Source organism: Pimephales promelas, chromosome 9, assembly GCF_988280905.1.
Source record: "Pimephales promelas chromosome 9, fPimPro1.hap1.1, whole genome shotgun sequence".
Classification (NCBI taxonomy): domain Eukaryota; kingdom Metazoa; phylum Chordata; class Actinopteri; order Cypriniformes; family Leuciscidae; genus Pimephales; species Pimephales promelas.
The window spans coordinates 14963396-14975483 of NC_142777.1; the positions used below are offsets into that span (position 1 = coordinate 14963396).

Below are 12088 nucleotides of genomic sequence, written 5' to 3' on the forward strand. Positions count from 1 at the left end.
TTTGGGTCAACTATTCCTTCAAAAAACATTTTGATTCCTGAAAGTAAAATGCCATTATACACAAAACTCCTTCTTGAAAAGACCGAAGGATATTGTGGTTTTCTTTTTAAATGACCCCTTTAAAAACATAACTCAATCAAGTGGTCTGAAGGGGCGGTAACACAGAGAAATGTAACAACAACAACAAAACAAAACACTACAGTCACTATGTTTTGGTGTCCAGGGAAATTCTGAATGGAGTACAAAATGATGCACTGAGAGGTGCATTGTCCATAATTATTACCCATATATTGGAGTTTTATATAAAAAAAAAAACCCATCAACAATAATACATAATTTAATGTATAGAGTAGTAAGAGATGGGGTTAAAGCAATGGGAGTGTAGAACAAGAGAGAGCGAGAAAAGTGGGAAGGACATGCCTGAGTTGAGACAAATTAAAAAAATGCACAGACCTTTAAATCCAGCGAGGTCTGCTTCTGTAAATGAGAAATGGTGCCACAATCAAAAATAGTAAGACCCCAAGAGCACAGGCCGTCCTAAAGGCCTTGACTGCATCCTGTCCACTGGCCTGTGAGTGGTTTGGATGCTATAAAGGTGCTACAATTGCTCATAATCTGCACAGATTTTACTATGAGAGACCTCTGTCAGAGCAGATGCTATATTTAAATATAGCTGCAAGCAGCAATTAACGGGGTTCAAGCATTTAAGACCTTCATGCCAACTATGCTGTTGGGATCTAGGCCGAACCGAAATGTAGGCCTGAAACCATAAATTATCCATGATGGAAATTTATAGTGTCAGTGCACCCATAAACATTTGTTTATCAGCCAATGCTGGATAATGATAAAGATTAGATTAAAGTAGTATTAAAGGCTTCATCTTCAGTTGAAATGTTTAATAGAATGTACTGTGAGCCCTCCGAGTATCAGAAATCCTTAAAACCTGGCATGTTCCTTCAAAATCAGTTGGTTCTCCATATCTAAAATCAGTTGGTTCTCCATATCTACACTGCTTTGTGAAGTTTCTACTTTGTGCACACAATATATAGACATACTCCTCACAATGGGCAATACAAGAAATATATATATTTTTTAAATATATCTGCTAAACTATTTCATTGATCGAAATTCATTTGACAACTTTTGCCATGAGGGTCCCTTGATGATGCATGCGAAGTTTCACGCAAATCGGACAAACGCCCTATGAGGAGTTTTCAAATAATCTCAAATATTTAACAAATGTTTTGATTGACAACAGTGGCTCTTGAAGCAAAGTTGTTCAATATGAGGAAATCTATCAAATGATATGCATATTATTGTGTGGATGTGAAAAACGCCACGTGATTACAGACAATTTTTTTGTGTGATCACAGAATGAACAAAACACATTTGGTGAAAATATTTCAATACTTTCAAGAGTTACAGCCATTTTAGTGAAAGTGGCCCTGCCTACTTCGAATGGTGTCCCATCGTGAGCATAAATCACTGATCGTAATTCTTTTGACAACATTTTGCCATGAGGGTCCCTAGATGATACATGTCAATTCAAAATGGCAGGAAAATTTGTATACCGGAAATAACATCTGTGATATACAGCATCTAAATATTTAATCTACGGGTAGATTCTCTAAGCTTATGCCTAAAAGGACAGTTCACCTAAAAATGTACTTACTATAATCATTCCAAAACTTTCGTTATTCCACAGAACCCAAAATAATTTGTTAGACAGAATGATCAATTCAACGTTCACTTCATGAGGAAAAAGACGCAATGAAAGTGACATCAAATTCTGCCTCTCCTTTCGTATTTCGTCAAAGAGAATAACATAAGGGTCGTAAACAAATGACAATTTCCATTTTTGGTTAAACTAACCCTTTAAGGACAGGACGTGTTTTCAGGGTGAGTAAACCGCTTGTGGATTTTACATTTTTGGTATTTCAATGAAAGTTTAAACCATTATTGGTGATAACACTTGCAAATAAGACAAAATATAATAAGCTTAATGCTTACCCTTTTCTTGTTCACTTTCTCCTTCTGGGACGCCCACATACACCATAACATTAACTGCATCGGATACGTCCAGATGCAGGTTAGTGGTGCCAACCTTCCTGTCTTCTGTGGAGATCAGACCTGAGAGAGACACGGCGAAGGAAAGAGCTTAACAAAATTCCAATGCTATCCTCTTGAGTACTTGAGTGCTTTAATGAAGATCCCTTACCATAGGCATTGTACATTTTAGGGCCCAGATCTGGCCGAACGAAGAAGTTTGGAAGACGAGAAGCCAGGTTGAGACGGCCGTCTCTCTTTGTGTACTCTGGCAGAGGAAGGTTGTCCATGAGATCATCAAATCTGCAAGAACATAAATAAGCCAAATCATAAAAACTGCTAAACGCAACTGGCTGCTCCTAGTTAGATAAAGCACAGATGAAGATACCAAGAAGCCAAACCTACCGAGTGGGCATCATGTCCCTAAAATCTTCTCCAGGAGGCCAGTCCTTGAGTTTTAGTACCATAGGTTGGCCATCTGCACCTTGTAGCCGTTCTAGAAAAGGAGAATGCAATAGACCTCCAGGTTAAAGTGGTTTTAAGGTTAACAGGTGACCATAAAATAGTTAAGGGTATTAGGGACCATAGTTAGGGATGTTAACAATCAATTAAACTGTTAATAATAATAATAAAAGTAAAAAGAGCCAAAATTGAGCATATAGTCCAATCTTGCTCAGAGTTTTAAAGTCTAGAGATGTCAAAGCATCTGTACTCACTGGAAATAACCTGGAAGCCATCCCAAAAGTCTCGGACTTTGACATCAGAGATGATGGCGCAGTTCCTACAGTTGACCAGGTCTACATCCTGGTCTCCAAACTCCAGGCTGAAAGCCTCAGGCTTCCATAAGTTACCCTTCAGTCTCCTGTGTATGCCCGAAACCAGCACAGGCTAAACAAAAAACAAAAAAAAGTGTTTTCAGAACACAACTGATAAAACAAAAGTCCTTCCATTTGACCGTCACGCCTCACCTGTCCTTGTTTCCAGCACTCTCTGAAGATCTTCCAGTTGTTGCTGTTGCTGGGGTCCTGCAGGCAGAGTAAACGGCCATCACACAGCCAGGAGTGGGAGGTGTGGGGGTCGAGTACGTTGAGGCCCATCATCCCCTCTCTGCGAGGAACAGTCCCAGACTCGCCGCCTTCTGCTGACCCCGACACACGCCGACCCTCTGCCTTCTTTGTCTCTACTACTGACGCAATGATATGATCCAGGAAATTAGGAAGACCTCCCTTCATTTTATCAGCCTGCTAAGGAGGGAAAAAACAAAACTACATTAATAAAAATCTCAAAAAATAATGAAAATGCAAGTTAAAGCGCTGATACATACACCAGCAGTGGAGAACACTGAAGGGAAGGGGACTCCTCCCTCTGCGGGACCTTGAGGGAGCTTTCCAGGGCCATAGTTCAGCAGATCTCGGAGGCTAGTACCCTCTGCTTTGGGTTGGGATGGCCCAGCACCCAGGAGCAGGCTATTGAAGAGCTTGGGGTTGGACCCCGAGGGTTTGGGAAGGGTGCTGAAGGAGTCCAGGCCAAACGGAGCGCGAGGGTCACGACCCATCATGGATCGCAGAGACTCTGAAAAATGATCAAGCAAGAGCGGGAGAGCCTGAGCACATGGTATCTGCACAGAGCCCTTGCAAAGATTCACCAAGAAGCTGCGAATTCAAAAGATTCATTCCTTTTGTATGTAGTAAGTTAGGTGAAGGTTCAGGGTTAGTACTAAGGCTGAAACGATTCCTCGAGTTACTCGATTACAAAAATTCCGAGGCAAAAAATCTGCCTCGAAGCCTCGTTAAATTCCTATACGCGCACGCAGGGATCTGATTGTTTCACACGAACCGTTGTTCAGGAAGCACACCATAGCGCATGATTCATTTGACTTCATGTGACCTCATAAACGGCATAGTATGTCTAAAGTTTGGGATCATTATATATTTAAAAAGGAAGAGAACACTACTGCAAAGTATACCTGGCAGGGCTGCCAACTTTCACACATTCAACTCGAGCAATTGAGCCATTTCTCACGCTGAAGTGTCAATCCCTTCGGTCAAAAGCCTGAAACATGAGTTCGTCTATAGATCTACCAGATGAGCCACTCGTGATCGACTAGTTTTACCGACTAGTTTTAGACTAGTTTTTGTCTCTCTCAAGCGCCAGTCAGACCAATTTCAGACCAATTCATTATTCAAACAAATATTGTGACACACACACTCTCAGCTAGGTATATTTTGATGTTTGTCTTGAGATTACAGTTGAAAAAGTCTGATTCTTATTTATAATTGTTTTATTTACATTTTTTTATGAATTGTATACATTTGTGTACCTGTTTGACTTGATATTTTATATTAATTTATTTTTGTTTGATTTAAGAAATATGTGCATGTATATATTTTATATATATATATATTCACAATTAATATTATATATAAATATAAATATTTGATATATTAATAACACATATTTCTTAAATATATACATGCATGTGTGGGTATTTATATATACAAATTAATTATACACACTACACACACATATATTATGTAAACACAAATTTTTATTTTGGATGCGATTAATCACAATTAATCGTTGCCCATCCCTAATTGTTATATAATTGTTGGCACTGGCACTTATAAACACTAAATGGGTAAAAAAAAAAATGCAATAAATAGGCTTAGTTTTGAAGCCAAATGTTGGAGTTGGAATAAATACCTCTAGCAAATGATCCGATTACTCGATTAATCGACTACAAAAAGAATCGATAGCTGCAGCCCTAGTTAGTACCTAGTTATTGTAATTACTGTAATAAGTACAGTGTATGTACATGGTGAACAGGACTGTAAAATAAAGTGCTAGAACCACAGTTATAAAGTACCTCCACATTGTCTCACCTTTAGGCTCCTTTTGCGTGGCCAGATCAGCCAGCCAGTGCAGGGCTGAGGAACTGGCCTTGCTATCTTTTGCGGCTGGTGTCGGGGGAGCAGGAGGGCTAGACGCGCTGCTGTTTGTCCCACTCGTGCTTGATGTTGTGTCAGCACTGCTCGCCTCTTCAACAGGTTCTGTTTTGACCACTACACCTGCTCCAGATTCCCCATTGGGCCGGGTTGTGGCTGAAGTGGTGCTGGCTCCATTCCCCGAAGTGTGAGCTGTACTCGACTGCACCCATTAAAGAGATAAAAGAGGAGATATTGCAAGAAGAGACTAAATATTGCAGAAACATATGTTTGTTTGTTTGTTTTCTAAAGGTATCAAAAAGACAACTTGCCTGTGAAAGGCCATTTGGAGCACTGGGCCGCACCAAGGGTTTGTTATGTCGACTAATGCAGGGACAGTTCGCTTTGATCCCCCATTTACCTCTGGCCGAGTGTACCATGTCACCTATGCTGTACAAAGCTGAAGGGGTACAAGGAGAAAGTATAAATGTGCCCATGGCTTCAGTTACCGTGACTTCACTTTATTTGAAATCTACATATATTTAATAGGAACAAATGCACGAACCTGTGCCGGGTATGATTTGAGTGGGCATGAGGTTCTGTGGTTCGTGTGGCTGTCCTTTAGCGCACTTCAGCCATGAGAACACCTCTTCTTCAGGACTGTCTTCTACTGAAAGAATGGAGACAAGCTGTAATGGATGTCCATGACACAAACAAAATGAGCGTTTGGCTAGTCATTCTTGTTGCAGGTCTACCTTCAGGTGGCCTGTTCTTGCGTAGCCGGTAGCAGTCAAGACAAACACCGAAGCCGCATTTGCGACACACCCAGTGGATGTTGAACAGCGTCGTTTCACACACATCGCACATTTCTCTCACTCCCCTCACAGCTCGCTTCCATGCCACTTTTTCTGCAAAGTCACAAAGGGTTATCAGATTTTATACAAGTCCTTAATAGAGTTTTAAAATAGTCACTAGCTTTTCTTTTTTGTTGTTTTTTATTTTAGTTTTGTTCATATCTTTGTGTCATTTATAATAAGAACAATGTTATATATAAAAATATATTTTATTTTACTTAAAAGAACTGGGTTTTTTATTTTATTTCCATTGCTAGCTTTATTTTAGTAACAATCTCAACTATTAAGTCCTAAAGTGTTCACTCTAAAATAAGTAACCTTGAGGTCCTAATACACTTAGGCTGCATAAACAAAAATTATTATTATATTATGTTTATTGTTGACAAAACAACACATGGAAAAGTGTCCAAACCCCTTTACATTGGGCCTTATTCATAAAACTTGAGTAGATTGTGTAATACATTTTGGTCCTACTTTATATTAAGTGGCTTTAATTACTATGTTCTTACATTGAAAAATAAGTACAATGTACTTAATTATAAGGATTTTGAAGGCCGATACCGATACAAATATTTGCTGGTTTTAAAATCAAATATTCCGATATATCGGCCAATATTTTTTTTTCCTTTTTTTTTTCTGAAACGCGTAACAAAACATTAACAGACTTCCCTAACATTAGTTATTTATGAGTTTTAACTAAAATAATATGATAACACATTTTAAAAAGAAACTTGTTCTTTTATTGTCACAACAGAACAGACCAACAGGTGCATTGTAGAGTGCCCTCTGGTGGACAAACTATACAACTCCAACACTCATGACATGGTTCAAGCATGTTTCGTCCGTTTCTATTTTATTTTTGAAATATTAATTTATCGGCATTTGATAGTTCGGAAAATGCCTAATATGCCTAATATCGGCCGATAATATCGGCCAGCCGATATATCGGTCTGGCTCTATTAGTTACAGCTGTAATTACATGCTGGTATTTTTAAAATATAAGTACAATGTAAAAACATGCATGTACACAATAAGTCCATTTTATCAAATTATTCTTTTCAATGTAAGTACATAGTACTTAAAGCCACTTAATATAAAGTGGGACCTACATTTTATGTACATTTTATGAATAATTTGTTCTGCTTATATTCCATGAATGAAGACTGAAATATCACAACAATGACATTGTTGTGCAAAACAAAATAACAAAAACAGCAATTCATTCATGTGTCCAAATTTTTAAACACAACTTTAAAATGCGTAATTCCAATGTGAAACGAAGAATATAACCAAGTGGAATCTTGAAATGTATTAAAGGATTTATTCTGTTTTGGATGACTCACCCAATAATGAAAATTTTGTCATCAGTTACTCACCCTCATGTTGTGCCAAACCTGTATGAGTTTCTTTCGTCAGTTGAACATGAAACAACACATTTTGATGAATGTTGGTAATCAGACAGTTGCTGTTTCCCATTGACTTCCATAGTAGGAAAAAAAAAGTCAATGGCCACCAAAAACCAACATTCTTTAAAATTTATTTTATGCTTAACACAACAAAGAAACTCATTCAGGTTTGTAAGGACATGAGGGTGAGAAAATGATGACATCATAAGCTTTCATTTTTGGGTGAACTTTAAGAACTACTTGTATATGTACAAATAGTGTTTGGTTTTATGTGATACTTTCTTATGATTTATTCAGATAAGTTGATCAGTGTGAAGTTTAATGTGTGAAACATTAACACAGTTACTTACGATGGGGCTCTACCATCATCATAGCTTCTTTCTCTGACATGACCAATTGGCAAAACTGGTCACCCACGTTTGCTAAAATATATTTGGACGTGTCCAGGTCAAGTCCTTCGTGTACCGCGATGGAGGGCAGCCACAGCCCCATTGCCATGCTGTCGCTCTGCTGCGGGCTCAAGAAACCTTCCACACGAAGGATTCCCTTCTTAGTGAAAGCCAGCCTGTTACAACACAAGTCAAGATGTCAGAGTCATACCTTAGGCAAGAGTTAAGCTAGTCGTACCAAAAGTTCTCTGAATCTTATTCACCTGCGAAAGTGGAAGAATCGGCAGGCCACGTTTGGGTCATCATCGTCCGAGTCCTGCTCGCGGGATTTCCGGTAGCGCTCCAGACGGCACTCGCGGCATTTGTGCAGGTGGGGAGCCACGTTAATGCAAGAGCCGTCTTGCAGGAAGGACTCTCCGGACTGCTTCAAGCGCCGAACCTTACTCTGGTCCTTCAACACGGACTGTCCCACTAGATAAATGTTCACACAAAAACTCAAAATCAGGTGACCGTGAATGCTGACTGATCCATCAATATGAACTACTGCTTAGCGGCTGACCATTGAGGATTTTTTGATGGTGGTGATGATGATACTAATATCTTAGAAAGCAAGTTGGCCAAAGGACATAACTGTTAAACAAAGACGGTGAACTAATGAATAGTTCTGCAGGGATGACATTTTTGAGGGCCAAAACCCAGGCAAGTTTATATCACTTCCGGTTCTATCATAAAAAAAAAAAAATCAATGGGTTTTTGGTTAAATGCCTGAAATAAGGTCTGCAACAAGGGTCAATCCATGTCAAGACAAACATAAATAGTGATGAAAGCCAAAAAATTAAATGTAATGAATGTATATTGACTGAGTAATCCATTATTGTGTAGAGGGGGATCAAAATGACAATTTTCATATGAGATTTGAAGCCAAATTACGGGTGGTAAAAATGACTGTAGAAAGATGGCCGCATCATCATTTTGTTTTTACACAGAGATTGGTAGGTTTATTAGTTAAATCCATTTACTTTAGAAATCAGTGACATTTCAAAAATGGAAAAAAGCACTTCTTGTGTTGTAATTTAAGCCTGTAATTTATGAAGTATTAAAGATTTCTTAACATTCTATTATATTTTGGTTTTTAAAGGAACACTCTGACTTTTTTGGGACTTTGGCTTATTCACTATATCCCCCAGAGTTAGATAAGTCCATACATACCTTTTTCATCTCCATGCGTTCTGTAACTCTGTCTGACGCACCCACCACTAGCCTAGCTTAGCACAAAGAATGGATGTAAATGGTTGCAGCCAGCTAGCATACTAATCCCAAATAAGTGACAAAATAATGCAAACATTTTCCTATTTACATGTTGTGATTTGTATAGTCACAGAGTGTACAAATAACAAGGTCATATGAGACACAGCCATCTTTTAACCGTAATAATATTGGGAACTATATTCTCAGAAGTCGAAGCACTGCTACTTGGGCGGAGTGATTACCGCAGTACCTGCAGTTACAGCACGCACGGAGATGAAAAAGGTATGTATGGACATATCTAACTCTGGGGGATACAGTGAATAAGCTAAAGTCCCAAAAAGTTGGAGTGTTCCTTTAACAAACATTTATTTTTGATATCTTCATTTTAAAGGCCCGATATGGCTCAATCCCAGAGATTTTAATGCGACTCCATAAGTAAACTGTACATATATTCAGAGGTCCAAAACCAAATGTGGGTCACTTCACATACAGCTGCCTGATACTTTTTATTTTTAAGAGGAATATTTGAACAACTAACACTGAAAAAATACATCTAGACTGAGTGTCTGAGTCTGAGAACTGAGTGTGTGCCTCAATGTGCTTATAATCAAACTATTCTAACTCAATCTTTCAGGGAAATTGTTCTTTAATAAAGAGTTGTCGGAAGCTTAGTGATGGCGATGTTGAAGTCATGCGATGGTGGTGTAGTTAGTTTATAGCCTACTTTTAGCCTTTTACTTCTGCCGATAGTTTTTAGGCTTTATAATTCATAAAATTTGTGTTAATTTGTGAAGATTATCATAATGAACAAATCATGTAAGAAAGAATCATAAACTTTTGTTAGTCACAGCTTATTTTCTGCAATAATACAAAATCTAATGGAAAAATCCTATAGGGCTTTTGTCGAGGGAACAAGGGCAATGCTAACTTAAGGGTTAGCCTACAAAAATGTCCTCACTGCACCACTCTATGCAAAAAATAGACGCACAGGAGCCCCCATGCTCACACACTGATATCAATTCTCAGAGCTGTCAAAATAAACATCTTGCTTCTGAAATATCAGCCAAACTGAAACTTATCGGCATTGGCCGATAAGTCAGTGTCAAATACCGACCAATATATACATTGAATGACCACTACAAAATATTGCACAAAAATGCTATGAGTCAAAACTCATAAGGCATGAATAAAAAAGAAAATTTAAACTGTTTTTGTCCATACAATGAAAGTCATTAAGGTCCAAAACAACACTGGACCCCTTGACTTTCATTGATTCGAGAAATCAGGAAGGAGTCAATGATGGCGTAATTTTAATTTTAGGGTGAACTAATTTATGAATTACACAGAATGTTACCTTTAAAGGGTTTGTTCCGCGGCCGGCTCTTCGGCGCAGGCAGGGTCTTATTCTTATCCTCATTGGCTGCAGAAACCCCAGGTTTCTGGCTCGAGTTATCCTCCGCCTCGCTCAAATCAGACAGGTCACTGTTGCTACTGGACTCTGAATCCCTTTTGGTGGACTGACCGCGTTCCTCCAATGAAAACTTGGTTTGGTCGAAGGGGATAGAGACACCTTGGCCTTCAGTGGAGAGGCGGGATCCCGTGCTGACATCCGAACCCTCTTTGCTTGCTTTGGACGTTTGTTGTCCATCCTGGGCTACCGAAGTGAATGACGGAGTGGTCATGAGAGCAGGAGTGGCGAACTGGGGAGTTAAGATTCCCTTAGGAGGTTCTGCCATGGTGAACAGATTTGGTTTGGCCTCATTCCCAGGAGGATCTTGACTAAGTACACTGGAGCTGCCTGAAGGTGAAACAGCAGGTGCGGACACGGAAGAGGACGACTTTGGAGTTGACAAGGAACTGAAAGGGCTGTGCGAAACAGCTCCACCATAAGCGAGAAATGGATTCGTCTCCTTGGACGCCTGTAGGAACAGGTTCTCGTGAGTTTCTGGAACCTTGTTGCCAGCAAGCAAACCGAAGCCGCTGCCTGGCCTCGAGCTGTTAACATTTCTAATCCCACCACTGGAACTTCCAAGTCCACTGGTTCCTAATCCCAAAGAGGGTTTCAGCACCTCCGCAGAGCTCGCAGCTTGACAGATGGCTGAGGGGAAAGTGGCTGGGAGTTTTCCGTGTGCCTCCACAACCCCTCCAAAAGGCTTGCTCATCAGCCCATTGCCTGCAGGCTTGATATCAGGCACTTTTGGCTGCTCTTTCAGTGGCGTCAGGCCACTGGCAGGAGCTGAACCAAACAGTCCAGCAGATGCAGAAGCCACAACCGCCTTTCTGAAACCCTTGGAAGGCTTGAACAGGCTAGGTGGCTCCTTGTTCAGGCACTCGGACAAGGATGTGAAGGCCTTTGCCTGGCCTTGTGTGATACTCTGGTTCTGAGACATGCATTGAAAGAACAGGTTCTGTGAGGCATCAGCGTTCTGCCTCTGGGGTTCCTTCGCAGATCCAAAGGGAAAGCCAAAAGGCTTGTCCTCCTGGGAAGAACCATTTGTCTGTGTGGGAACATCTCCAAACTCACTTGACGGTTTACCAAATACTGCAGCAGCCAGAGCAAGGGTCTTGGGGGTCTGAAATATAAATAAGCCATTAATAAGTGAGGGTCAAAGACTCATAAGAGTCCACAGGAAGAAAAAGACAAATCTTGTTAAAAACTAGTGTTGATATTAACTAAAACTAAAATTCAATATTTGAAATAAAACTTAAAAAGGGTTAGTTCACCACAAAATTCTGTCATCATTTACTCACCCTCGTGTTGTTCCAAACCCGCAAGACTTCGGAAGACAAATTAAAGGGATAGTTCACTTTGAAATAAATTTTTGGTATGTTTTAGCTTACCTCAAGGGCATCCAAGATGTAGGCGTCTTTGTTTCCACAGTAGTTTCAATTTTGATAATTTTTAGGTGAAACCGTTTTTGTCTATCAGTCATATAATGGAGGTCTATGCGGTCTTCCTCAAAGAGCATGCACAGAGAAGTCCAAATTAAACATGATTTAATGACTCATAAATGCAAGTACACATTGATGGCCTAAGACACGAAACGAGCGGTTTGTGTGAGAAAACCAACAGTATTTATACCGTTTTTAACTCTTGTAACCACAGTCACGTCCAAGTGATCTGAGGGCACGGGCGCTTCTATCTGCGCAAGCGATTTCTTGCGTGGTTGCGGGAAAAAAAAAAAAAAACGTTGTCTGTTTATATATCGAAATTGTCTTCC

The 12088-nt window shown here is 39.7% G+C and overlaps 1 protein-coding gene across 6 annotated transcripts in view; it reads right to left on the reverse strand.

Moving 5' to 3' along the window:
- Positions 1-12088, reverse strand: part of kdm3b (lysine (K)-specific demethylase 3B) — a 33180-nt gene that overhangs the window by 13222 nt on the left and 7870 nt on the right. For 3 of the 6 annotated variants that reach the window (XM_039648652.2, XM_089134768.1, XM_039648650.2), the window contains 14 exons: positions 10222-11440; positions 7883-8090; positions 7581-7795; positions 5726-5878; positions 5536-5640; positions 5303-5430; positions 4929-5193; positions 3371-3618; positions 3015-3290; positions 2763-2934; positions 2452-2542; positions 2219-2349; positions 2011-2130; positions 454-477 (listed from right to left, as the gene is read on the reverse strand). In XM_039648652.2, coding sequence (XP_039504586.2) covers positions 454-477; positions 2011-2130; positions 2219-2349; positions 2452-2542; positions 2763-2934; positions 3015-3290; positions 3371-3618; positions 4929-5193; positions 5303-5430; positions 5536-5640; positions 5726-5878; positions 7581-7795; positions 7883-8090; positions 10222-11440 — 3355 coding nt within the window. The remainder of the gene's footprint in view (positions 1-453; positions 478-2010; positions 2131-2218; positions 2350-2451; positions 2543-2762; positions 2935-3014; positions 3291-3370; positions 3619-4928; positions 5194-5302; positions 5431-5535; positions 5641-5725; positions 5879-7580; positions 7796-7882; positions 8091-10221; positions 11441-12088) is intronic. The other 3 variants (XM_039648651.2, XM_089134766.1, XM_089134767.1) reach the window with 3 other exon arrangements.